At 39.2% G+C, this 27,149-nt stretch overlaps 1 protein-coding gene across 6 annotated transcripts in view; it reads left to right on the top strand.

Moving 5' to 3' along the window:
- MPHOSPH9 (M-phase phosphoprotein 9) overlaps positions 1 to 27,149 on the top strand; it is a 62,469-nt gene that overhangs the window by 18,243 nt on the left and 17,077 nt on the right. For 5 of the 6 annotated variants that reach the window (XM_032431265.1, XM_032431266.1, XM_032431263.1 and 2 more), the window contains 9 exons: positions 908 to 1,014; positions 4,078 to 4,203; positions 4,396 to 4,856; positions 5,182 to 5,337; positions 8,493 to 8,580; positions 10,159 to 10,374; positions 21,958 to 22,005; positions 22,910 to 22,974; positions 24,171 to 24,272. In XM_032431265.1, coding sequence (XP_032287156.1) covers positions 908 to 1,014; positions 4,078 to 4,203; positions 4,396 to 4,856; positions 5,182 to 5,337; positions 8,493 to 8,580; positions 10,159 to 10,374; positions 21,958 to 22,005; positions 22,910 to 22,974; positions 24,171 to 24,272 — 1,369 coding nt within the window. The remainder of the gene's footprint in view (positions 1 to 907; positions 1,015 to 4,077; positions 4,204 to 4,395; positions 4,857 to 5,181; positions 5,338 to 8,492; positions 8,581 to 10,158; positions 10,375 to 21,957; positions 22,006 to 22,909; positions 22,975 to 24,170; positions 24,273 to 27,149) is intronic. The other variant, XM_032431264.1, reaches the window with a different exon arrangement.

Here is a 27,149-nt window from a genome sequence, read left to right as displayed (position 1 = left end):
CACAGCAAGAGAGGGAACACAAGCAGGGGGAGTGGGAGAGGGAGAAGTAGGCTTCTTGCGGAGCGGAGAGCCCGATGCGGGGCTCGATCCCATAACCCCGGGACCATGATCTGAGCCGAAGGCAGACGCTTAACGACTGAGCCACCCAGGTGCCCCGATACGTTCTTTTAGAGCTTTTGCTTTGCTGCTTCCTATATTTGAAATGTTCTCCCCACCTCTTATATAGGGGACTTCCCTCATACATGGCTAAAATGCTTTTACTCTATCTTGTTACCTTGCAGTGAGCCGATCTTGAGCACCCCTCCACACACACTACATATTCCGTTTTACCGGATTTTTAAATCTTAACCATTAGGGTGCTTACCGCCTTCTAACCTACTGGGTATACCTTGTGATTTATTTACTGTTCACGTCTCACATTTCCTGCTCCCCAGCCTGGCACAGTAAACACTCAATATGTATTTGAACCATTGAATTCTTTATGTTGCTTTTTCTGTACTGCTCATAAAGAAATTGTTGTCTTTTAAGAGATATATTTTAGATTGCACTAGTTTATCTTGACTTTTCTTAAGTTTATTTTTTTTTTAATAATCTCTACACCCAACATGGGGTTGAACTCACAACCCTGAGATCAAAAGTCACATGCTCTATCGCCTGAGCCAGCCAGGCGCCCCATATCTTGCCTTTTAATATTATATTTCAGTTTTAAATATTTGGATCATTAAATTAGAACTCTTACATAGTAAGGCAATTAAGAGCATCTATGCCATCAAAATTCAACTTCCCATATAGACCTAAAACTAGTTACTTCCCATATTTAATTTTCTTTAAGTAGAAATAAGTTTTCCTAGAAAGCATTTTTATTCTCTTTCCTCAGTCTTCTATTCTGTGTATTTGTGTGCGATAGGACTGACTTATTGGAAGCTGGAAGAGAAGGACATGTATCACTCTTTGCCTGAGACTTTAGAGAAGACGTTTGCACCGGCCTCCTCCACAGATATATCCCCAAGCCAGGTAATTTAAAGACACATTGTGTGTGGGTGTTTGCATTATACAATTGTAGTTAAGTGTGCATTTCATTATGAATTTCGTGTTTTCCCATTTCTGATATACTAAAGAAAGCCTGAGCTTTAAATTATACCTGCTTTTAAATTGGGTCTCTCATTCATTGCCTTATGTGATCATAGGAAAGTTACTTAAGAGTAGAATTAAAAATGTCCAGTTAATGTGTTGTAAATTTAAATGAGATGATTTTGTGCCCACTGTTCTAAATCTAGTAGGTCTGCAGCCAACCACTTCTGCTGTTCCTACACCTGGTTTTGATTCTCCATCCTATTACGCCTTCCTGCTAATTCATTTGTACCATAATTTTGAGTATTTTAATTTTGTAGTAATTTTCTTTGAGCAAGAAATGTAAATATTTTCTTTGCTTCAGAACAACGAAATAAAACTATCGAGCTTGTGTACGTCCATGTACATATCTCACTTCTGTCTTTTGGTCAGGTGGTGAGAAAGTAGTTTGGGGAAAAGGAGAGATTACAAGGAAAGTAACCAGGAGAGCTGTAAGCCTGAGTGACCGGCATCAGCGGGGCAGAGGGCGAACAGTATACACATCAGAGTCCCACAATGGGGCAGAAACCAGCATCCCATCCTTCAGGAAAGGAGTGAAAAAGAGAGAGAAACACAGAGGAAGGCTGAGGAATGACACTGTGAGGCGCCAGAAGGCTCGGTGGGCTTTGTGATGACAGGGCTCCCTGTGTGTATGACATTATCTGCACCAGCAGTAAATGAATACTGTATTTTGGTGATTCTAAATTACTGTCACCTTTAAGACTTCCTGTTTCATATTCTAACCACCAAAAAGGACCAAGAGAGCACTGATACAGTAGAATTTATATTTTATTCTTATTGAAAGAGCTTGTAGACTAATTAAACATTGATTTTTATCAAAGAACTCTTATACACACTTAAAAAGGACAATATAAGTGAAATAAGTTTGTTAAAACTTCTTCACCTACAGAGGCTTACACTCGTTTCAGCTCGGTGTTGGTTTCTGTGTTTTTCCACATACTGTTTTCCTTGAGCCGTCAAGAGCTTTGAGGATTTGGCATTCTTTAAAAAAGGAGGAAAGGCCTTGGTGCTGAGTTTTTACCTGGCTTAGTGGTTATGTAGAACCGGCCTGTGTTTGGCTCCCAGATGGGGGAACATTGCTAAACATATAGGATTCACCGTCCCTTAAATATTGGTTCTCGGGGTTCAGGTGTAGTCTCTAGGATTTTCTTCCAGACTGCTGACACCTGTTTGGCCAATTTTGATGTCTTTGATAATTTGCTCATGAGCAGGCAATGACAGTTATGTCCCAATTGCTACTTGACTGGAAGCAGTGTAAGATGCCATTAATTACAAGAGGCATCCTCACTTCAGAGATGTTAAAATATGAAAAGAAATCATAGAAGTGGAAAATGTGAAAAATGGTTCCTTGTACTACCGTGAGCTCTAAATAGAGGAATTGCAACTGTTCACCCAAACCACTAGGCAGGGATTCCTCAGGCTCAAGGCCACATCCGGAGTGCTCTGCTTGTTACAGGCTGGAAGTCTTGAAAGGGCCTTTAGGTTGTTGGTATATAAAAAGTAAAATTCCACAGTAGAATTACAGAAATTATGAATTTTAAGGGTTTACATTCAACAAATTAATGCCTTTAATGCACACACAAAAAGTTTTTTTTTTTTTTTAAGATTTTGTTTATTTGAGAGAGAGAGAGGGAGTCCGAGAGGCATGAGCAGGGGGAGGGGCAGAGGGAGAAGGACAGGCAGACTCCCCACTGAGGGAGACCCTGGGGACCTCCCCCCACCCCCCCCACATGGGGCTCCATCCCAGGACCCTGAGATCATGAGCAGAGCTGAAGTCAGACGCTTAACGGACTGAGCCACCCCGGTGCCCCCATGCACACACAAAAAGTTTAATCATCTTATTCACAAGCTAGTTATAGGGTTTATTTAAAAATATTAATTCATGGTATTCTGCAGTCTGTGTAGGGTCTGGAAATTGGACACAAATTTAAAGCTACATGTGAATGTGTTCTTTCAACGCTTTCAGTGTATCTCTTGCTGAATCTATAATCTCATTTAAGAGAATGTCCACAGTTTAAATTTGAGGCCCAGGGTTAAATGATCCACCGTCATGCCCTATAATAGATCCCACCTTGAAATAATTTAAGGCTGAGGTTTTAATGTTTGGAGCTTAGACCTCTTCGTAACATTCCCAGTGTGGCAGAGCATTGATTTCAAGCTGTAGAAATTAGGGTCATATCTTCTTATTTTATGAGTTTTTAAAAGGGGCTTATTTCCATAGGGTAACTTGTTTCTTAACCCTTTTTTTTTTTTTGTCTGCCAACTCTTAAAAAAATTGGAAGGGGGGGGCGCCTGGGTGGCTCAGTTGGTTGAGCGTCCAACTCTTGATGTCGGCTCAGGTCATGATCTCAGGGTCCTGGGATTGAGCCCCATGTGGTGGGCGGGGCGGGGGGGGGTCCTTCGCTCAATGGGGAGTCTGCTTGAGGATTCTGTCTCTCTCTCCCCCTCTGCCCCTCCCCCTGCTTGTGTGCATGTGCTCACTCCTCCCTCTAAAATAAATAAACCTTTAAAAAAAATAGGAAAATAACTATATAGATACCCCTATACCTGTCCTCTTGAGTCACATACTAATTTAGCCAGAAGTCTTCTCAGCCTGCTTTGGTCATTCATGATGAAGTCTTTTCTTACCTCAAAACCTGATTTTTATCTTGAGTAGGGGGCACTACCAAAGTTTTTTATTCTTTAGACATATTCTTAGGCTACTAAATAACTTAGGTTCAGATTATCACCTTAATATTTATTGTTAGGGGATATTAATTTTTTTCATTCTGAGGAAGACTCATAATTAACAGGTAATGACTTCTAAATTTGTTTTATAAGTCCGAAAGTCTGGAGTCTCAATTCATTTAAAATCTTCCAGAAATCTTTTTGTGGTGCTGATCTTGATATCAGTAAACTTTTTTCATCGTTGATAATACTATTTAAATTTTGTTTCATATCTTTAAGTCTAATACTAGTAATGAGATGAAGCTACCATCACTGAAGGATATTTATCATAAAAAACAAAGGGAAAACAAGCAGTTACCTGAGAGGAATCTCACTTCTGCTTCCAACCCAAATCATCCACCAGAGGTAAATTGTCAACACTCTGCTGAGTGAAAATGAAAGATGCTTTAACTTTCATCTTAAGCTTTATTTTCCCTAGGAGATCTAAAGCCTACTCACTTAAAAATAATTTTCCCCAGGAGATCTAAAGCCTACTCACTTAAAAACAAACACTGAGTACTGAGGGCAAAACCTTACTGTTGTCTGTCTTATTTCTAGGTACTAACTCTAGATCCAACGTTACACATGAAGCCAAATCAGCAGATTTCAGGGATTCAACCACAAGGCTTTTTGAATGCCCTTGATGACAGAATATCCTTTTCACCAGACTCTGTTCTAGAACCTAGTATGTCTAGTCACTCTGACATAGACTCATTTTCACAAGCAAGTAATATCGCTTCTCAGTTATCTGGATTCCCAAAATATCCTTCAAATACAAAAGCTTCACCAGTGGACTCTTGGAAAAATCATGGATTTCAAAATGAAAGTAGGACCAGTTCCACGTATCCTTCAGTTTATACTATTACTAGTAATGACATCTCGGTCAACACTATAGATGAAGAAAACACTGTCATGGTAACCTCAGCCTCAGTCAGTCAGTCCCAGCTTCCAGGGACAGTCAACAGTGTCCCAGAATGCATTTCCCTGGCTTCCCTGGAAGATCCTGTGATATTGTCCAAGTATGTATTCAGTGCATGGCTTGTAATGTTAATCGATTTTGTATGACGTCTGCTTGAATGATGAAAATGATTTTTATTGACCTTCCCTAATGTATAAAATCTTAGAGATACAGCATTTTTAAGGTAGAACATCTAAAAATTAATCCACGTCTTTCTTTTTTTGCTTAATTAGTTGTCAACGTGTGTATTAATCTATTATGTTTTATGTGGGTGCGCAGAGGAAAAAGGCTGTACTTTTGCTTACGAGAGATTATGTTCTTGGTTTCTCTTGTGGGATAGAGTGAGTAAATGCTCTCCTAAAAAATTTTTTTGCCCTCAACAACAGAATTAGGCAGAACCTGAAGGAAAAGCATGCTCGACACATAGCGGATCTTCGAGCTTATTATGAATCAGAAATAAATAGTTTGAAACAGAAACTGGAGGCAAAGGAAATTTCTGCAGTTGAAGATTGGAAGAAAACCAACCAAATTCTTGTAGACAGGTAAAATTTCTAATTCAACTATAAAGTTAGTGTTTCTCCAACTTGGATATGTTATTTTTTCCAAGTATACTATATTGTGATAAAAGAGTTTGAAAACATGTTTTAGATTTGAAAATTTTAACAGATATATTTGCCTAAGTATTTTTATAGGTTTGAACCAACCTTATATAGCAAACTGGGAGCTGACATGAGGGCATTTGTTTCATACAGATAAAATACTGAAATAGTTGAGCAGATTTTGTATATTTAAAGGAATGTCATTTATGGGTGGATTAGAACTGTGGATGGATTTCCTAAGAAATCTCTGACTAGCATCCTTGAGCAGTTCTCAATCTTTTCTTAAACCCAGATTTCACATAACTTAATCCAGATACTCGTGAACCTGTGGAAGCAATTATCCTGCTGAAAAAAGAAACCAACATGGAATCACAGGGGACAATTACGTTAAGGATAGCCGAATACCTATTTTAGGGAGAGAATCATTAACAAAATTCGTTGCTCTAACTGTAATAACAGCGTATTTGCTACATATTTTACATTTAAATGGGACTTAAACAGATTGAAAACTGCTGAGGTTGATATAGCAGCAAAGAATTGTTCTCTAAGGCAGACAAAGACAAAGCCCCTTGAGAAAAGATTAGGAGGGAACTGAAATCATCTGGTCCAATTAATAGTTTAACTTGCAGAATTCTAGGTAAACTAGCCTTTATACTAGCTTGCTGTTGCTGTGGTAGTTAACAGGCTGTCTTATTCCTGGGAGTTACCACAGCTTCCATTTGCTGCTGGGGGTGGGCCTGGGACTGGGGGTGCAGTGGTAAAGAGCAGTAGTTTGAAAAAAGCCAGAAAGAAGCCAGGTTTAGGTTTTCTAGGATAAAAGGAAAAGAGTAGCTGGCAGGCTAGGGGAAGTTGGTTCTTTTTTTTGTTGTTGTTTTTAAGAAGGCAAAGAGGACTACAGGTACTTCCTGTGGAAAACGGAAGTGTGAAAGCAGCCCCCCAGTAGGCCTCCTTAGGTGAACGATAGGCTGCCGGAGAAGGCGCCTAGGACAGGATAGCTGAGGAAAGCACTTTTTTTGTCCGGAGGCTGCTAGAGCGGTGAGGTGGTGTAGGTGGGACGAACTGGAAGGCAGGATCGAAGGCGACCGCAGCAGGAGGGGCGTGGAAGGCCGGGTATGGAGAGCCGTCACCCGGGACTGGAGAAATGATTCACCTAAGACAAAGCCAATTTTAAGTTGTCAGCATACACATCAGGTTTTTTCAGACTTAAAATTGCAAGTGGGAGAATCCCCCTGGTACTGCAAATGGGGCCACTGACACATTGTGGGCCAGCTGTGGTCTCAGATTGTTCTGTCACACGGTCTCCTACCACAATTGGTGTGGTGGTTAAAATAGAAAATTATAGTTAACATACCTACACTTGACTCTTTGGTGCTCTTTCTTTCAAGAACAGTTTTTTTTTTTTTTTAAGATTTTATTTATTTATTTGACAGAGAGAGACACAGTGAGAGAGGGAACACAAGCAGGGGGAGCAGGAGAGGGAGAAGCAGACTTCTGGCTGAGCAGGCAGCCCGATGCGGGGCTCGATCCCAGGACCCCGGGATCATGACCTGAGCGGAAGGCAGACGCTTAATGACTGAGCCACCCAGGCGCCCTCTTTCAAGGCAGTTTTATCAGTATTTGATTTCTGCAGGGCATTAATGCACAGTGGTTAGGAGCGTGAACTCTGGAGTCACACTGACAGGTTTCAAATCCCAGTGATTGCTTACAATCCAGGAGGAATTCAGCTTCTCTGTTTTCTCATCTGTAAAATGATAATGATAGCAGTCCTAACACATAGGATGAATGTAAAGTGCTTAACATAGACTTGGCATATAATCAGTGCCAAATAGATATTAGCTTTTATTCACAATTCATTAACACCGAGTCAAAATGATAACAGAATCCTAATGTGTATTTTGTGATTTTGAGGTTCTGTGATGATTGACTTTACGAAGGTCTTTAATTATAAGAATAATACATTCATGCTAATTTGGAAAAGTACAGAGGGATGTAATATGAAAGGTCTCCCTACCCAACCTCTATGCTTACATTCCAAACTTAAGTTTTATATCTTAGAAATCATAATGCACAGATGTATATATAGGTTTTTTTCTGTAACAAAGATCAAGCTATTTTATGCAGTCTTCTGTATCCTGTATTTTTAAATATAATTTTTTTAAAGATACTTATTTGACAGAGAGAGAGAGAGTAAGAGCACAAGCAGGGGGAGCGGCAGGCAGAGGGAGAGGAAGAAGCAGGCTCCCTGTGGAGCAGGGAGCCCGATGCAGGGCTCGATTACAGGACCCCGGGATAATGACCTGAGCCAAAGGCAGATGCTTAACTGACTGTGCCACCCAGGTGCCCCAAGAACTTTTTCATTTTGCAAACCTGACCCCTGTTCCCATTAAGCAACAACTCTCCAGCCTTTGGCACCCAGCATCCTACTTCCTATGAATTTGACACCTCATATGAACTTGGGAACCTTGTATAAGTAGAATCATACTTGTCCTTTTGTGTCTGGCCTGTTTCACTTAGCATAATGCCCTCAAGGTTCATCCATGTTATAGCAGGTGTTAGAATTTCATCCTTTTTTTTTTTTGAAGAAGGAGAGAGAGAATCTCAAGCAGGCTCTGTGCCCAGCACAGAGCCCGATGAGGGGCTTGATCTCACCAACCTGAATCATGACCTGAGCTGAAATCAAAAGTCTATGCTTAACCAACTGAGCCACCCAAGCACCCCTAGAATTTCATCCTTTTTAGGGCTGAGTACTACTCCATTGGATGGATAAACCACACTTTGATTATCCATTCATCCTTCTGGACACTTTGGTTGCTTCCATCTTTCGGCTTGTGTGCATTTTGCTTTTGTGAACATGGGTGTACAGATGTCTGTTCGTATTTTAGCTTTTTTCACTTAACTATTAGGGATATTTTCATATTGTTATTTTCTCTGGAAAATAGTATCATCAATTTTATTGGGATGTATTTATTAAAATGACATCCTTAGTGTTCACTAACATTGGAGAATTTGTTTACATATTAGAGAATGAGATTTATAGCATGCTTTTAAGGGAAAGGATTTTATCTTCTAATTTTTTTGTTTCAATTTATGGTTTTTAGATGTGGCCATTTAGATAGTGCTCTGAATGAAGCTACCAGTCGTGTGAGAACACTTGAAAATAAGAATAACTTACTGGAAATAGAAGTCGTAAGTACTCTTTTGTTGTTTAGTGGTTTAATGTTAAAAACTTAAACCTTTTTGTTAACTGAACTTTAGAGACAAATTAATAGTTTTATAAAAACATTGGCTATGTGTTTTGGTTTTTTTTTGTTAGGATGTCTTATTTTGAAAGCTCCTGGCTTCATATGCTAGGATAAACTTTTACACTTTAAAATTTTCATTTTTTTATTGGGATATAATTTACATATCATAAAACTCTTTGGAAGTGTATAATTCTGTGGTTTTTAGTATATTCGCAAACTTCTGCAACCGTCACCACAGTTATTTTTAGAATATTTTCTCACTCAGAGAAACCCTGAATCCCTTAGCCGTCAGTCTTTCCCTCCTAACTCCAAAGCTCCTTCTCCCCAGCCCCTAGTAACCACTACTCTTCTTTCTGTTCTTTGGGTTTGCCTGTTCTGGACATCGGTGTAAATGGAATCATGTATATGACCTTTTGTGTCTGGCTTCCTTCACTTAGCATGATGTTTTCAAGGTTTATCCATGTCGTAGCATGAATTGGTATTTCATTATTTTTTATGGCCAAGTAACATTTGTTGTAGGGATAGACCATATTTATCCATTCATCAGGTGATGGATGTTTTGGTTTTCATTTTTTGGACGTTATGAATGACAGTGCTATGAATATTTGTATACAAGACTTTATGTGGACTTATGTTTTTAATTTTCTTGGATGTATAACTGGAATGCATAAACTTAAAAAAAATTTTTTTTCATTCATTGCCAAGTTTTATTCTTCTACATGTAACTTTATAAGTAACGTTTCAGTGGAAGATGAAGTTATGTTCTGTGCACTGTTTCTTTGTCTTTCTTTGATGTGTTTTTAGTTGTCTTTGTCTCCTAAACTGGAAGCTTCTTGAGGTCAGGGACTTGTCTTTCTTGCTAATCTTATATTTCTGGCACTGTATTGCCTGGCACCTAGTGGATATTTAAGAAATGATTATTGAGTGAATACTAACATGTCAGTTGTGTTTTGAATTTTTTATTTTCTTAGTAAGTGAGAAAATAGGATAAGAAATGCTTTATTATTCTCTAAATATTAACATGGGGCAACAGATTCCAGCTGTGCTTTCAGAATAATTTTCCTGATAGCCATGGTGATTTTTTTCATTAAAGTGACCTACAAGTGAGTCCAGCATTATAATGCCTCAAACAGTGGTTTTGTGTTTATACTTCATGATAATCTCATGAAGATGTTTTTTTTTTAATGAAGCTGGTTTTAAAAAAAATTATTTATTTTAAAGATTTTGTTTTTAAGTAAACTCTATACCCAATGTGGGGCTCGAACTTACAACCCCAGGATCAAGAGTTGCATGCCTACTGCCTGAGCCAGCCAGGAGCCCCTGAAGTTGTTATTTTAGTAGAGTAATCCTTTTTAGTCTCCATCCCAAGACATAACAAAATATTAAATTTGTGATTCCCATTTGTCAGTTTTATTTTATTACTTTTCTTTTATAGTTTAATGCCCACAATTTGTTAAGTGCTATTGAAACATCTATTTTTTTTAATTAAAAACAATTTATTATCTTTGTTTTTATTTTGTAGAGTGATTTCAGAGAACGCTTCAATGCAGCCAGCAGTGCTTCCAAAATTTTGCAGGAACGGATTGAGGAAATGAGAATAAGTAATAAAGAAAAAGACAATACCATCATTCGACTAAAATCTCGACTGCAGGATTTAGAAGAAGCATTTGAGAATGCTTACAAACTCTCAGATGATAAAGAAGCGAGACTGAAACAAGAAAACAAAATGTTTCAAGATGTAAGTGACAAATAATGGAAACTTAATGGCAGGGTAGGCTAAAAGTAATTTTACATGTTATACTCTTACAGGCAATTATGACTTTTTCTAAGTTTATTTTTGTGTTATGTAACTTTGCTGTAGCTGGAAATAATATACCCTCCTAATTGAGTCAGTTGGGTCTTATCTTGAAGCAGGAAGTCAACTTGAAGCTGTGGTGTCACTCCCACGCCTTTTTGCCTCTAGCAGGTCAACTTTTGAGCTATCTTAAATCAACATCTGTGTGGCTGGATGGGTAAAATGAACAAGATTTAGAATAGGTTTGATTGAATATTTTCACTTTGCTATAATGTCACTTAAAATTTGGATTTGTAGGGGCGCCTGGGTGGCTCAGTTGTTAAGCGTCTGCCTTCGGCTCAGGTCATGATCCCAGGGTCCTGGGATCGAGCCCCGCATCAGGCTCCCTGCTCCGTGGGAAGCCTGTTTCTCCCTCTCCCACTCCCCCTACTTGTGTTACCTCTCTCCCTGTGTCTCTCTCTGTCAAATAAATAAAATCTTTAAAAAAAAAAAAAAATTGGATTTGTATAACATTGAGACTGCATTGGGTTTGGGGTTGTATATCTTTTTTCTCAGGTTTTTCTTGATATCCTTTGTCATGGTACATAAAAAAATCTGCAAGTATTTGAGCTGTTGAATTTTCTTCCTGATAGCTTTAGATTATTGTTGCTTTGATTTTATTGTTGTTGTTGCTTTGATTTTTTACATTTATTTTTATGAAGGTAATACATGTAAATGGTTTAAATAGGCAAATCTCAAATGAAAAACGGCAGTCTTTTCCACCTCCCTGCTACCTTGGTGTCCCCTACCTTAGAAGCCCTTACTGTCAGCTCTTTTAGCGGTTTCTTCTAGCATTTTTCTCCATGTTTCTATGTAACAAACTGATATTGTTCTTTCTTTTTTCCATCAATTTTAGACATTATATATTGACTTTCTTCTGTGCAAGGAAGGTCACGGTTTAGCTTTTTTACACCATTTGCTCCCAATGCAAATACTTCTTTCTCCTTTCAATGTGATTAATATATTAAATTGATTTTAAGAAGCTATTCTTTTACATTTTAACAACTCTGAGAAATTGGTATACATCTTTATGCCATGGTGTTATTTAATTGGCAGCATTTCTTTCCCCTTTTAGTAGTAAGTAATAGTAAATAAAGTAATGGTATGATTTCTATTCAGTGATGTCTTAGATTTAAAACAAGATGGATTATTATTTCCAGTTAAATCATTATTCAGTATTATTGTCTGTGTAAATACTGTTCAGAGCTAAGCTGCAGTGTACAGTGATTACATTTCCTTTCTCTAACAACTTATATTTTTCCTGGAATTGGTAATTGCCTTTTTTTTTAAACTGCTTAGTATCCTCTGTTTAGCACTTACTCCCACCTCCAGATACTTTTGCTTCATTATGAGCTGGTTGCTCTTGAGTTCAGATACACAGATGTCTAGGACTTGACTTCACCATCATCCTGGGGACGGTCTTTGCTTGTTTCCTGTATTAGATCTCTCTCTTTTTTTTTTTTTTATGATTTTTATTTATTTATTTTAGGGAGAGAGTGGGGGGAGGAGCAGAGGGAGAGGAACCAGCAGACTGTGCTCTGAGTGCAGAGCCTGATGAGGGGCTTGATCCCAAGACCCTGACATAACCTGAGTCAAAATCATGAGTTGGACGCTCAGCCGACTAAGCCACCCAGGCGCCCCATGGATCTCTTGTGTGCATCCTGTGTCTTCTTTCTTGGTTTAATTCTCTGTTTTGCTAGAGTATATCTCTCGAAATACATGGGAGATGAATACATGGGAGAATGTATGAAAAATAATACATGGGAGATGAATTCTGAAGCCTTCTATATCTGAAAGCATTTATAGTTTGCAGTCACACTTTTAAAAAAGCACTTTATTTTTTAGAGCAGTTTTGGATTTATAGAAAAATTGAGAACGAAGTGCAGTGTTCCCACATACCCTGTACAGGTTCACCTGTTGTTAATGTCTTACATTAGTATGGTATGTTTGTAACAATTAGTGAGCCAATATTGATACATAATTATTAAGTAAACTATTAAGTAAATTCTATAGCTTATTTAGATTTCCTTTGTTTTTACCTAATGTTCTTTTTCTGTTCCAGGATCCTGTATTACATTTAAGTATCATGTCTCCTTAGGCTCCTTTTGGCTATGACAGTTTCTCAGACTTTCCTTGTTTTGATGACCTGGACAGTTTTGAGGAGGACTAATCAGGGATTTTGTTGGATGTCCTTGGGATTTGTCTGATGTTTTTCTCATGCTTAGACTGTAGTTATGGGATATTGGGAGGAAAACCACAGAGGTAAAGTACCATTTTCAGCACATCATATCAACAAGCCCTATGTTTTTTTATTTCCTTACTGTCAGTAAAGTTTCGGGAGAGAGTGGATATAAATACTCTGTTCAGTATGTCATATTTGATTAGAACTTCACAAGATTTTAGTTATTACTGTTCTTATTCATGTATATTAACAGTATAATTTTTGTGTGTGAATACATGATGAGATCCTGATTTTTAAGACTTTTTGTATGTTTTACTTTTTTTTTTTTTAAAGATTTTATCTGAGAGAGAGCGATTATAAGCAGAGTGAGGGGCAGAGGGACTAAGCAGACTCCCTGCTGAGCGAGGAGTCCCACACAGGTCTCCATCCCAGGACCCTGAGATCATGACCTGAGAAGTCAGACGCTTAACTTACTTAGCCATCCAGGTGCTCCTTGTATGTTTATTTTGACATAATACCAGAATTATAGATAGTTGCAAAAATTGTATAAAAACTTTCCATATACCTTTCTTTTTTTTGTTTTTACGATTTTATTTATTTGAGAGAGCAGAGAGAGAGAGAGAGAGAGATGGAGCACAAGCTGGGGGGAGCAGCAGAGGGAGAGGGAAAAACACTACCCTCTGAGCAGGGAGCCCAACATGGGGCTCGATCCTAGGACCCTGGGCTCATGACCTGAGCCAAAGGCAGACGCTTAACCGACTGAGCCACCCAGGCGCCCCTCCATATACCTTTCGTCTTGATTCTAAGTCTTTTTTTTTTTTTTTAAGAATTTATTTGAGAGAGAGAGAGAGAGAGCACATGAGTGGGGGGAGGGGCAGAGGGAGAGGGACAAGCAGACTCCCACTAAGCGGGGAGCCTGATGCTGGGCTCTATCCCAGGACCCTGAGATCATGACCTGAGCCGAAGTCAGATGCTTAACTGACTGAGCCACCCAGGCACCTAATGATTCAAAGTCTTAACATTTAACAGTATGTGCTTCATCATTCTTTCGGTGGTTCCATGTGGTGTGGCTGCCCTATTGGGCAGGGCAGATATAGAGAACACTTCCAGCATTGCAGAAAGTTCTGTTGGACGGCACAGTTACAGAATATTCTTCAGTTTGGGTCTGTGTTTTGCACAGTTAGATTCAGGTTGTTAGAATGAATGCACAGGAATACCGCAGAAGGAAGCTGAGCCCTTCTTAGCACATCCTAGCAGGAGGCACATGTTAACGTTGTGGTATTAACTCTGATCTCTTGGTTAAGGTGGTGTTTGCCAGGTGTCTCCACTGTAAAGTTCTATCTCCCCATTTGGAATTAAAAAGTATTAGGCGATATATATATATGTGTGTGTATGTATATATATACATATACACACACATATTTTTTATTTAAATTAATTAGCATATAATGTATTATTGGTTTCAGAAGTATTTGTATATCATTTTGGACAAATTTCTTTCAGGGCCTTTGTTCATTTTTTAATTGGGTTATTTATTTTTTTATTTAAATTCAGTTAATTAACAAATAATGTTTTACTGGTTTCAGAGGTAGAGATCTGTGATTCATCAGTCTTAATATAATACCCAGAGCTCATTATATCACATGCCCTCCTTAATGTTCATCACCCAGTTACCCCATTTCCCCCCCACCCCCAGCAACCCTCAGTTTGTTTCCTATGATTAAGAGTCTCTTATGGTTTGTCTTCCTCTCTGGTTTTGTCTTGTTTTATTTTTTCCTCTCTTCCCCTATGATTCTCTGTTTTGTTTATTAACTTCCACATAGGAGTGAGATCATATGATAATTGTCATTCTCTGATTGACTTCTTTTGCTTAGCATAATACCCTCTAGTTCCATCCAGATTGTGGCAAATGGCAAGATTTCTTTTTTTGATGGCTGCGTAATATTCCATGGTGTATATATATATAACACATGTTCTTTATCCATTCATCTGTCGATGGACATCTGGGCTCTTTCAGTAGTTTGTCTATTGTGGACATTGCTGCTATAAACATTGGGGTGCAGGTGCCCCTTCGGATCACTACATTTGTATCTTTCGGGTAAATACCCAGTAGTGCAATTGCTGGGTCATAGGGTAGCTCTATTTTCAACTTTTTGAGGAACCTCCATACTATTTTCCAGAGTGGCTGCACCAGCGTGCATTCCCACCAACAGTGTAGGAGGGTTCTATTAGGGGATATTTTAAGACTTTGTAAATCACCTTTTTCTCATCAAACTTTTACCCACTAGCTTTAGCATCCACTGAGGAGTCTTTCCTGAAACAAGTAATTACTGTTGTGGTTGCCAAATGGTGGTTCTTCTATTACTCCTCTACATTTTACTGAAAGGAGGAGCTCTCCGCTCTCTGTTATTTATATTAGTGTGGATTCATGAATTCTTATTTTGTTCAGTGAGTTACAATTCTTTGTTGTTGTTACAGTTATAATTTTGATGCTTGCCTTGTCCTAGTTTCGGCCATTAGGATAAGTGTCAGGCTGGCTGACTCCTGTGTCCTTTGGACATGTTCGTGTCATTCTTTGAGCATATTCCAGGCTCATCTTGTACTTTCCCAGTCCCAGCCCTAAACAGTCATTTTTCCATGGAGCTCTGGTTCCTTTAGGTGGAAAATGATATTTAGAAATGAAGATCTAGGGGCGCCTGAGTGGCTCAGACGGTTAAGCGTCTGCCTTCGGCTCAGGTCATGGTCCCGGGGTCCTGGCATCGAGCCCCGCATCGTGCTCTCTGTTGAGCGGGTAGCCTGCTTCTCCCTCTCCCTTTGCCTGCCGCTCCCCCTGCTTGTGCTCTCTCTCTCTCTGTGTCAAATAAAAAATAAAAAATTTTAAAAAAAAGAAAAGAAATGAAGATCTAACACTAGGTATGTTCACTGCTACTGGGATGCCATCGTTTTTAATTATTCATCAACTCACCGCAGTTATGTTGGAGTAACATGAAACAGCACGGGATCATTGGAATGTTGTTTTGAGCTGAAATTATATGAATGTTGCCAGTGATAACACTGTCTTCCTTTGCATTTATCATGTCAAATATTTTAAGCATAGGGAAAAGTATACAGAGTGATATATAGAACACCCATATACCAGCCGTCCGTAAATATAATTGAAATACTCTCTTCTAGTCCTTTCTCTCCTACCTGCTGTGCTGCATATGCTCTTGGTTTTCCCCTTGCATTTCTACTTTTGCTCCATATGCATGTGTCTATAAACAATATATAGTAATGTTTGATGTGTCCTTAAACTGTGTATGAATTGTATTGTACCACATATACTTTCCTGCAACCTGTTTTTTTTTTTTTAAGTGGGTTCCACGCCCAAAATGGGGCTTGAACTCATGACCCCAAGATAAAGAGTCACAGGCTCTATCCAGTGAGCCAGCCAGGTGCCCCTCCTGCAACCTGTTTTTCCATAGTATTGTTTCTGAGATTTACCATGTTGATACGTGCAGATTTTATTCATTTTTATTTAAACATATTTGAAGTTTTTCAGGTATATGAAAAGAATATTACATGTGGACCCACCACTCATCTTCAGATTTAAAATACAACAGATACAGTCGAAGCCCCCCACCCCCTACCCCCCATGTACCCATTTCTGCTCACCCCTGCCTTCCTGGGAGTGACTGATCTGAACACTGTGAATGTCTTCCCATGTCTGTGTCTTACATGTGCGTGTATGCTTAATCAGTTTTATTTGGCATATTGTAGAGGTTTTTATAAATGCTGTCACACTGTTTTACTATTCTGCAACTTTTTTCATTGGTAAGATTTATTCAAGCAGATGCATTAGCACTAGTTCATTTGTTCTCATCCTTGTGTAGTAGTCTCACACTCACTCTGAATCTTCCACAATTATCTATTTTCCTTTTGTCAGTTTCTTTTTATTGCTCTTTTTTTCTTTTAAATATTTTATTTATTTATTTGACAGAGAGAGACACAGCGAGAGAGGGAACACAAGCAGGGGGAGTAGGAGAGGGAGAAGCAGGCTTCCTGCTGAGCAGGGAGCCCGATGCGGGGCTCAACCCCAGGACCCTGGGATCATGACCTGAGCTGAAGGCAGATGCTTAATGACTGAGCCACCCAGGTGCCCCTCTTTTTATTGCTCTTAAGAGCAACAGTGCCATGAACATTCCTAAACAGGTCTCCTTGTACAGACCTGTGCAAGTACCTCTCGGGTATTGTTCCAGGTACCAGAGTCACAACACAGATGACCCCCAAACTGGACATACCCTGCTCATGGACTCTGTAGTCTGGGAACTCGGACTGGGCACAGCAGGGACAGCTTGTCTCTGCTCTGCAACATCTAGGACCTCAGTTGGAATTTCAAAGGCTGGGGGCTGGTTGTTGATGGCTGTTGACTAAGGCTGCATTCCTTCTCCATGTGGGCTAGTTTGGCCTCTTCGAAGCATGACGACCGAGTGCCACTGACCAGCCTTCTGAAAGAGTGTCCTGACAGCCATCAGCCTTTTATGACCCAGCTGTGGAAATCCTTCGGCATCATTTCTGTCCCATTCCATTTGTTTTTTGTTTTTGTCTTTGTTTTTTAGATTTTACTTATTTGACAGAGAGAGACACAACGAGAGAGGGAACACAAGCAGGGGGAGTGGGAGAGGGAGAAGCAGGCTTCCCGCCGAGCAGGGAGCCTGATGTGGGGCTCGATCCCAGGACCCTGGGATCATGACCTGAGCCGAAGGCAGACACTTAACCCAGGCACCCCAACAGTCCATTTGTTTAAATAATCTCAAAGGCCTGCCCAGGTTCAAGGGAAGAAGAAATAGATACCACCTCTTGATGGGTGTGGCAAGGTTCTGGAAGACTTTGAGCAGAAATTGCTACTGCCATTTTGGGGATATACAATCTGTCCTCTGAACCTAGGTAGGTCTGTGTGTAGTGGCTGGGACTTAGAATATGAACACTGTCATCTTCGCTAGATACTGCTGAATTGCTCTCTGAAATGGTTGTCCCAGTTCATTTTCCCACCAGTAATGTATGAGAATTCTTATTTTCTAGATTATTTCCAATGCTTGCTGTTGTCAGACCTCTTAATTTTTGCCAGTCTGATTGATGTGAAATGGTTAATTAATATGTATTGCAGTTCTCTTCCCTTGGCTTGTGGCTTGCATTTCACCTGGTGTTATCTTTTGTGGGGTACAAGTTTTGTATTTTATTTTATTTTTTTAAGATTTTATTTATTTATTTGAGAGAGAGAGCGAGGGCATGGGTGGAGGGGCAGAGGGAGAGGGAGAAGCAGGCTCCTGCTGAGCAGGGAGCCCAACGTGGGGCTCCATCCCAGGACCCTGAGATCATGATCTGAGTGGAAGGCAGAGCAGACGCTTAACCGACTGAGCCACCCAAGCGCCCCCAAGTTTTGTATTTTAATGTCCAAAATACAGTCTTTTCATTTCTGGTTTGGGCCTCTTTTATGTCTTGTGTACAAAATCTTTTCCTACTCAAGGATCAGAAAATCACTATCCTGTATATTGCCTTCTAAAATTATACAGCCTTTCTTTATACATTTAGGCCTTTAATCTACCCCCAGACTGCCTCTTATGTGTGGTGTGAGATAGGGATTGAACTTGGTTGTTTTTTCAAATGATTAACCAAGTGTCACAGCACCATTTTTTATTTTTTTATTTTTTAAAGATTTTATTTATTTATTTGACAGAGACACAGCAAGAGAGGGAACACAAGCAAGGGGAGTGGGAGTGGGAGAGGGAGAAGCAGGCTTCCTGCCGAGCAGAGAGCCCGATGCAGGGCTCGATCCCAGGACCCTGGGATCGTGAGCCGAAGGCAGACACTTAACGACTGAGCCACCCAGGCGCCCCACAGCACCATTTTTTTAAAAAGTTCATTTATTTAAGCAATCTCTACACCCAGTGTGGGGCCTGAACTCACGACCCCAGCATTGAGAGCCGTATGCTCCACTGATTGAGCCAGCCAGGCGCCCCTGATGGCACCATTTTTTAATAGAGTATTTTTTCCCTACTGACTTTTTTTTTTTTTTTAAAGATTTTATTTATTTATTTGACAGAGACACAGCGAGAGAGGGAACACAGGCAGGGGGAGCGGGAGAGGGAGAAGTGGGCCTCCCACTGAGCAGGGAGCCTGATGCGGGGCTCGATCCCAGGACCTGGAATCATGACCTGAGCTGAAGGCAGACGCTTAACGACTGAGCCACCCAGGCGCCCCCCTACTGACTTTTAATGCCACTTCTGTTGTATATTATGTTCCTTTCCTGGATGAGTCTGTTTTGGGCCTCCCTAGTCTGTTTCACTGGTTTATTTGTTCCTGAAAGGAAACTACATCATCTTAATTATTAGCATTTTATAATGAGCTTTGATTTTTGGTGTACTGCTTCCTTAACTTTTTTTTTTTATCTTTTAAAAATATTTTTGCCATTTTATTTCATGTAAATATTACTTTCGGCTTATCACATTTTATAAAAAAAAAAACCTGCGTTTGCAGCGCCTGGCTGACTCAGTTGGTGGAGCATGCGATTCTTGATCTCAGGGTTTTGAGTTCAAGCCCCACGCTGGGTGAAAAGATTACTTCAAAAAAAACAAAGCAGGGTGCCTCGTCGCAAGCTCTTCCACCTGAGCCAGCTAGGGGCCCCTATTTCTTGAATTTTTAACATTATCCATAATTATCATGGATGAAGATTTAGGTCCTTCACATATCATTTGGCTAAGAGTATAGAATTCTAGGGTATATTTTCTTCCCATCAGATTTTTAAAGATTTTGTCCCATTGTTTTATGTTGCCATGAGAATATACCTGATGATTGATTCTCTTCCTTTCTCCCCCGTCCCAATCCTGTGTCTTTTGTGTTTTCTCCTTTCCCCCCATCTCTCTTATTTTGAAAGCTTTAAGCCTACAGAAAAATGGTACAGATGGTATGATGAAAACCTCTGTATATTCCTTGTCTAGTTCACCAGTTGTGAATATTTTACCACATTTGCTTTATGTCTTCACAACATTACAGATTTTTTTCCTTTTGCGGAACAATTTGGGAGTGAATTACAGACACTGAGATTTCACTCCTAAATACTTCAACAGGTGTCTCGTCAGAACAAGGACGTTCTCCTACATAATCTCAACACAGTTCTCACACTCGGGGAATTTAATATTGATGCAATACTAGTATCTAATATACAGTCTATATTCAAATTTCCCCAGTTGTCTAAATAATGTCCGTCATAGATGTTTTGGTTTTTGCTCTTTAATTCACACTCCAATCAAGGACCACACATTGCGTTTAGTAAATGCGTTTCTCATTCCTTATAAATGAGTTCAAAGCTCCTTCTGAAAGTTTTAGCATCTTCTTATCCTTGGTATCCTTAAATTCCATAACATTATATGCCTTGATACAAGTCTTTTTTCATTCATTGTTGGAGGCACAGATTCTTCCAATCTGGAAATTAATGTCCTTTGGTTCTATAGACTTGCTAATGTTATTTCTCTGTTGATTTCCTTCCTTCTGTGTTCTCTTTCTCTGAAACTTTTGCCAGTAAATGTTGTATTGCATGGGTTGATTTTCTAAGACTTTTGTATGCTTTAGTTTCCGTCATGGCCTCTTTGTTCTCTATCTCCTTGTCTTAGTATTACATTTATTTTCGCTCTCATTTTTAGTTTCTAAGAGCTGTTTCTTGTTCTTCAGTTGCTAGTTTTTCATTGCTTTCTTGTTTTTTGAATATAACCCTGATTTCTCTGAGGATATTAATAGCTTTTTTAATGCTTTCTTTAGTTTTGATTTATTTTTTCTGAGTTAACCTTTCATTTTGAAGTCAGCTTCATATTGAATTTTTTGCTTTTTTAAAAAAAAAAAAGTGTTGGTTCTTTTACTGTAGACTCACATTTAAGGGGGAGGCAGTCAAAAGCCATTTGGAGACTCTCTCTGCGCAGATGGGGCCTATTTCCTAGTAGCCTAGTAGCCTTTCCGTATAAGCAATCATAGAGTGACGGACCAGCCGTTTGGTTAGGGAACCTCCAGATGTGATTATGTAGAGGTCTATTTTCTAGGATTGTTTGGTTTACCCAAAGAAGAGTCTCCCGGTCTCTTATCATGCTCTGGTGGCAGTGAGGGATGGGGAGCCAAGTTGGTTTTTTTTGTTTGTTTGTTTTAAACTTTTCCTTAATCATCATCTCCTTATCCCTTTGCTTCCTCCACCTGTTAGACTTGGGTTTCCAGAGTGGCATTCATCTCTCATTCACATTTCCTGTGTCCTATCGCCTGGCTGGGCAGTCCACTGCTGTCCTAGGCTCTGGCCACTCAACTGAAAGACTTTTAACCAGCTCCCTTTGGTCAGCCTGTGCTTCCAGCCTACCTACTACTGAACCTGAGATTCAAGTCCTGAGCCTCTCAGGGTTATGAAGATACCAGCCTGCTCACCGTTAGCATCCCATTTACAGGCACTGAAGCTTATAGCCTCCTCTGCCTTGGTGCATCTTCATTGAGATCTCTCCTTTGTTGCACTCAACTCTTGATTTCTCTGTAACTGCCTCATTGTTTAGTGGGATCTTGGGATAAAAAGAAAATTCTTTGACTCTCTCTTCTATAATAAGTCTCACATATATGTATTTTTAAGGAAATTACCTAATTATATTAAACTTGGGATTTTGCCTTTACTCTGTGGAATTTATAAAAAAAGTATACAATTCAAAAAAGAATGCAAATTTTAATCTTTCAAAATACTGCTTACTTAAAGGGTCTTGACTGATACTATATAATTTTTGTTTTTATTTTGAAACAAATTCAGACTTACAGAAAACTTGTAAGAATTATCCTATTCCTTTTACCTAGGATCAGAGTTGTTAACATTTTGCCGTATTTGCTTTATCACCTCCTGTATATATATGTTCGTTCCCATATGCATTTTTTTTTCTTGAACCATTTGAGAGTAAGTTGTGGACATTATGCCCCTTTACCCCTACATTTTGGTGTGTATTTCCTAAGAACAAGGGCCTTCTGTACATAGTCACAGACAAATCAAAGTAAAGAAATCAAATGTGCAATTCACATCTAAATTATTATTTTATGGCACTTTTTTTCCAGTTCAGGATCCAACCCAGAATCATGCCTTATATTCACTCCTCTTATCCCTTTAGTCACCTTCAATCTGGAACAGAGTGTTAACCTTTCTGTTTCAAGACCTTAGCATTTTTGAAGAGTAGTATGGACAGCTATTTTATAGACGATCTCTGAGTGGATGTTATAATGTTTAATTTTGTGGTACATTTCTTTGTTTTTCCTTGTAGCTCTTAGGAGAATATGAGTCCCTTGGAAAAGAACACGAAAGAGTAAAGGTAATGGTTGATCATTCATGTTCTGAGCTTCATGGAGGGGTAGAAGCACTGGGTTGGAAATGATGAGGGCTGACCCTTTATATAACCCCCTTTGTTCTCCCCATCCTCCATCCCCATTTAGCTGCTTGAGTTAGACCACTCACTTCATCTTCTCTGTCAATATCCTTATTTTCAAATATTTGCCCACTTAAGTCATAAATTTTCAGATCTATGTTAACAAATATTGAATGGCTATTGCATTTGAGATGAGTTGAGATGAAATTTTTAGAAGAGTATAAGGTATGATATACATGTAAATAATTATTTAATAATATTTAAATACAGAGTTTTTTAAAGCATTCGCTTTTTGTGGGGTTGAATTTATTATGTTTTAGTTCTTAATGAAAGCTTTGGGAACTACATATTTGAATTTAGCGAAACCCCACAGTGATGCTGTAAGTGGGGTCCAAAGTATTTCTGTTGCATAGGATACAGGGTTGTGGTCATTCAGGGTTAGAGGAAGGCAGGGAGGTGTTCTGGGGGCTCAGGAGCCGGTCAGGACATCTGAAATCTCACCAGCACAGGTATCTGTTTTGCCATTTACTGAGGTTTTTGGGCAAGCTGTGGCTAAAACATGTCCATTTTAACACTGGATTACTTGTAATCAAGCAAAGCTCAATAAGCTATACCTGTTATTACAGGGGATATATGTACGGCTCTTTGTATAAACCAGTGTTTTGTTCTCTCAGTTTTTCCCTTGAATTATATACTGGCTCGTGGTTGGTGCTATATTGGCTGAGTATCTGCATAATTTTTTTTGTAGCTCTCTGGTGTAGTCTTAGATTGGTTTCATATTATGTATTTTAAAATAACATGAATATATCCTGAATATTTCAGTTATCGAATTTTTCCTTTATCTTAATAGGATACATTAAATACAACTGAGAACAAATTGCTTGATGCACATACTCAGATTTCTGATTTGAAAAGGTAAATTGTATTCTCTTACTAGTAAGATAATTATGCCTCTATTGTTCTTTTAGCATTTAAATATGTGTCTGTACTGAAAGCAATGAAAAGAAAGTTTTTCTTGAGGATTTTTAGGCACTTTGAGATCAGGTTTTATCCTAATCTTCCCCTGACCTGGAAATACATTTGATTTTAGCCGAAGAAGATTTTTAAACGATTAGAGTATATTGGTGGTTGTGTTTGAGGAGTGTGCATTTCCTGAAACATTATGTGTTTCATTATGCAAATGATTAGATACTTCTAATTGGCTTTGGAGCATGTTTTTGTATTTGTATTTGGAGATGTGTCCCTTATTTGGAGATTTTACTGCACTCCTCAGGACTTCCCATCGGGGAGAACATGAACGCTGTCTGGCCTTCTCATCTGCTCAGGGCTTTTCTGTGATGCATTCGGTTCTGCTGATAGCTTCCTTATCACATTGGCATAAAGCGTCAGCCCGTTAGAGCTGTTCTTTCTCAAACCTTCCTTGCATCAGGGTAGGCAAGAATTTGAGCTTAGAAGATGAGACGAAGACATATGCAAAGTTTAAAAGGACAGAAAGAATGCCAAGATAACCTCAAAGCAATTAATTGGCCAGAGTCCTATTTTCTGTTGGTAAACTTGAAAATAGGCTTTTATTCGGAACATGGCACAGACGAGGTGAGTTGTCTATAGATGGTTTTCAAGGTAGTTTAGCCTCTGTGTCTTTTAAAAATGAGGAAGTTCTTACTAGCTCTTTTATTGGACGTTAAACCTGCTTCCTTTTTTGTGAAAACATTACCTATGTATATTTTATATGCGTGAATATATATGTTTAGAATTAAACATGTTAGAATTGCAATTTACTGAATCCTTGAATTTATTTTATTTTTTAATTTAATTTATACCGTGTTTTGATCTGTAGTCAAATGTATAAATTTTTTTAACTTGTCTATATAAAGTCCATTTGTTGTTTCCTTGCCCTTCAATTGTAGTATATGGCGTGTTTCTTTGTAGAGTTTAATGTATTTGCCTTTCAGTTTATGTTCCAATTTTGCTCAGCTTTTATTTTGAAAAAGACTGACAGACCAGCGGTTCTTCTGTCACCCCTTTTCTAGAAGCGTCTGTTAAATAAGTAATTTGTAGTTGAGCTATATTTTAACTTGTGTTCTTAATTTCTCTTTTTACTTTTGAATTAGAACAATTTCAAAACTTGAAGCTCAGGTCAAGCAAGTAGAGCATGAAAATATGTTAAGTCTTCGCCATAGTTCTAAAACTCCCATGAGATCCTCACGTGCCAAGTAAGTTATTTTGTTTAATCTCTGTAAAGCTAGAAATAAGTGCACCCTTTCATTAAACTGAGAAGCTCAGCTGTCTAAGTCATAAGGAAGTCAGAGTTAAATCTCATTATAGAATGTAGATGTGTAAAAGCATCTAATTATGGGGCGCCTGGTGGGGCTCAGTCAGTAGAGCATGCGACTCTTGATCTCGGGGTGGTGGGTGCAGAGCTTACTTAAAAAAACAGGAAAGTAAAACCATCTAATTATTAGATATCATAAAACCTCTCATGCGGGGCATTTGCCAAAAGGAGGAAATAGAATCAGATTGGGTGTAAAGAGACTTGGAATGTTTTCTTTGTTGACTCTGCCCAGCTGTGTGACCTTAGGCAGATCACTTAGTTTTTTTTTGGAGCTCAATTTTATTATCTCTAAAAACAAGGACATTGAGCTAGAACATCTCAAAAGGTCTTTTAGCTCTAAAATTCCAGAAATTTTATTCCTATGTTAATGGGCAGACGTATGAGGATAGATCTTCATTAGGTTGTATGAATTTTTCTTTTTAGTTTTTTATTCAAAATTGGCTTTGCTGTAATCTCAGAGCATTATCTTGATACATTTATAGAGTAGTTTTTTTCGTATTAGATTGGTTTTTAGTATGATTTTGTAAAGAATGTTAAATGACTAGATCGTAAGGTCATAATATTGATGTGTATGAGAAAGAGTGTTAATTGTAAATTTTAACCTATGTCATTGTCAAATGAGAAACTTTTTCTAGATCTTTGTTCATTGACCTTAAGTTAGAACATAGTGAATTATTTAAAGAAAAAATTTTGTAAGTTACTGAAATTGAACATTTGAGAGACAACAAGAGTGGTGTGAGATTGGGGTCAGGGAAGGCCTTTCTGTGGAGGTGACTTGTAGGCCGGGAGGTAAGCCCTGTGCTGAGTTGTTGGTGTGGGAGGCATGAGGGAGGGGCATGTTCCAGGCAGAGAAATGAGCTGTACTACGGCCAGAGGTAGGAAAGAGCTTAACATGTTTTAAAGAACCTGGAGGAAGCTTATGTGACCTGAATATTGCCAGCAAGGGTGTAATAGCTCCAGATGAAATCATAGACTGTCCTACATCGCTTTCTAAGCCATGGTCAAGAGTTTGGATTTTACTCTAAGTCTGTTGGGAAGCCTTTGAAAGGTTTTATGTGGTAAAATTAGGTCCTCTGATATTTTTTTCTTTTCTTTTTTTTTTTGAGAGAGAGCTCGAGCAAACAGGGTGGGAGGGACAGAGGGAGAGGGGGAGAGAGGGAATCTTAAGCAGGCTCCAGGCGCAGTGCAGAGCCCAATGCAGGGTGTAATTTCATGACCCTGAGATCATGACCTGAGCTGAAATCAAGAGTCGGACGCTTAACCGACTGAGCCACCCAGGTGCCCCTGATTTCTATATTTTTAATGCACCTGCCATGAGGAGAAGATGGAGAGGAAAACTAGAAGCAGACACATTAATTAGGCAGTTATACTGTTAGGAGAAATGGTGTTCACTGGGTGCTGGCCATAGAAATGGACAGAAGAGAAGGGTCTGCGAGAGATTCTGGAGATAGAATCCACAGAACATGGTTAAGAATGAGATGACAAGATTAAAAGAGAGGTGTCTAATAACACCTTGGTTTCTGTCTTGAGCAACTCCGGGTGCCACATATTGAACTAGGGAAGAAATGGGAAGAGCCGACCATGGGGTAAGGATCAGAATTTCCATTTTGAATATTTTAGTTTGAGATTCATATGAATTCCAAGTGGGAATCAAGCAGGTGATTATAAATTTACATTTGGAATTCAGAAATAGGGTCTTAGGCTGGAGTTACAAATTTTAGAATTATTCTGTAGTGCTTGACTCTGGGATAGATGATGGGTGTGTGGTGGGAGGTTGGTGTAGGATGAAGCTCTGAGGACCCCCGATGTTTTGATGTTGGGGCCAGAAGGAGTTGGTACAAGAACCTGAGAAAGAGCTGCCAGGGCGCTCGGAGGAACCCTGAAGTGGCCAATGGTGTAGACACTGCCGAGAGAGCAACTGAGGGGACTGGTGACCCCTAGGTGCGCCAGACCGGCCTTGATGGCCTGGAGAGTGGTTTGCGTGGAGGGACAGATGTGCACATCCGTTGGGAAGGTTGTGTAGAGTGAAAGTGGCCTGTATGTCTTGCGGCTGGAACATTAATATATTGTGATATATTTATGTACGGTGCTATGTAGTGTGACGGTGCGTGCATTAGATCAGGGATTGGCAAGCGCAGCCCCAGCCCAAGTCCAGCCTGCTGCCCGTGTTTGTAGGGCCGTGAGCAAAGAGTGGTTTTTACGTTGTTAAATGTTTGGAAAGGGGCGCCTGGGTGGCTCAGTTGTTAAGCGTCTGTCTTCAGCTCAGGTCACGATCCCAGCGTCCTGGGATTGAGCCCCGCATCGGGCTCCCTGCTCTGCAGGAGGCCTGCTTCTCCCTCTGCCACTCTCCCTGCTTGTGTTCCCGCTCTCCCTGTCTCTCTCTCTCTGTCAAATAAATAAATAAAATCTTAAAAAAAAAAATGTTTGGAAAAAAATCAGAGAATAGTATTTCGTACATGTAAAAATTATATGAAATTCAAATATCAGTGTCCATAAATAAAGTTTATTCATTTACCTCTTGTCTGGCTGCTTTGCATTAGAGTGGCAAATTTGAGTACTTGCAACAGAGATCATCTGGCCCATAAAACCTATTAAAATAAAACAAAACAAAAAACCTATTTATTATCTGACTCTTTGTAGGAAAAATTTGTCAACCATTTAAGTTGATCATTAACATGATTTAATCTTTTTTTTTTTTTTTAAAGATTTATTTACTTATTTGAAAGAGAGAGAGAGAGCACGAGTGGGAGAGGCAGAG

This window comes from Phoca vitulina, unplaced genomic scaffold, assembly GCF_004348235.1.
Source record: "Phoca vitulina isolate PV1807 unplaced genomic scaffold, GSC_HSeal_1.0 scaffold46, whole genome shotgun sequence".
NCBI classification, from domain to species: domain Eukaryota; kingdom Metazoa; phylum Chordata; class Mammalia; order Carnivora; family Phocidae; genus Phoca; species Phoca vitulina.
Note: the sequence above shows the minus strand (reverse complement) of the source record. Positions and strands in the feature narration are given on the sequence as shown.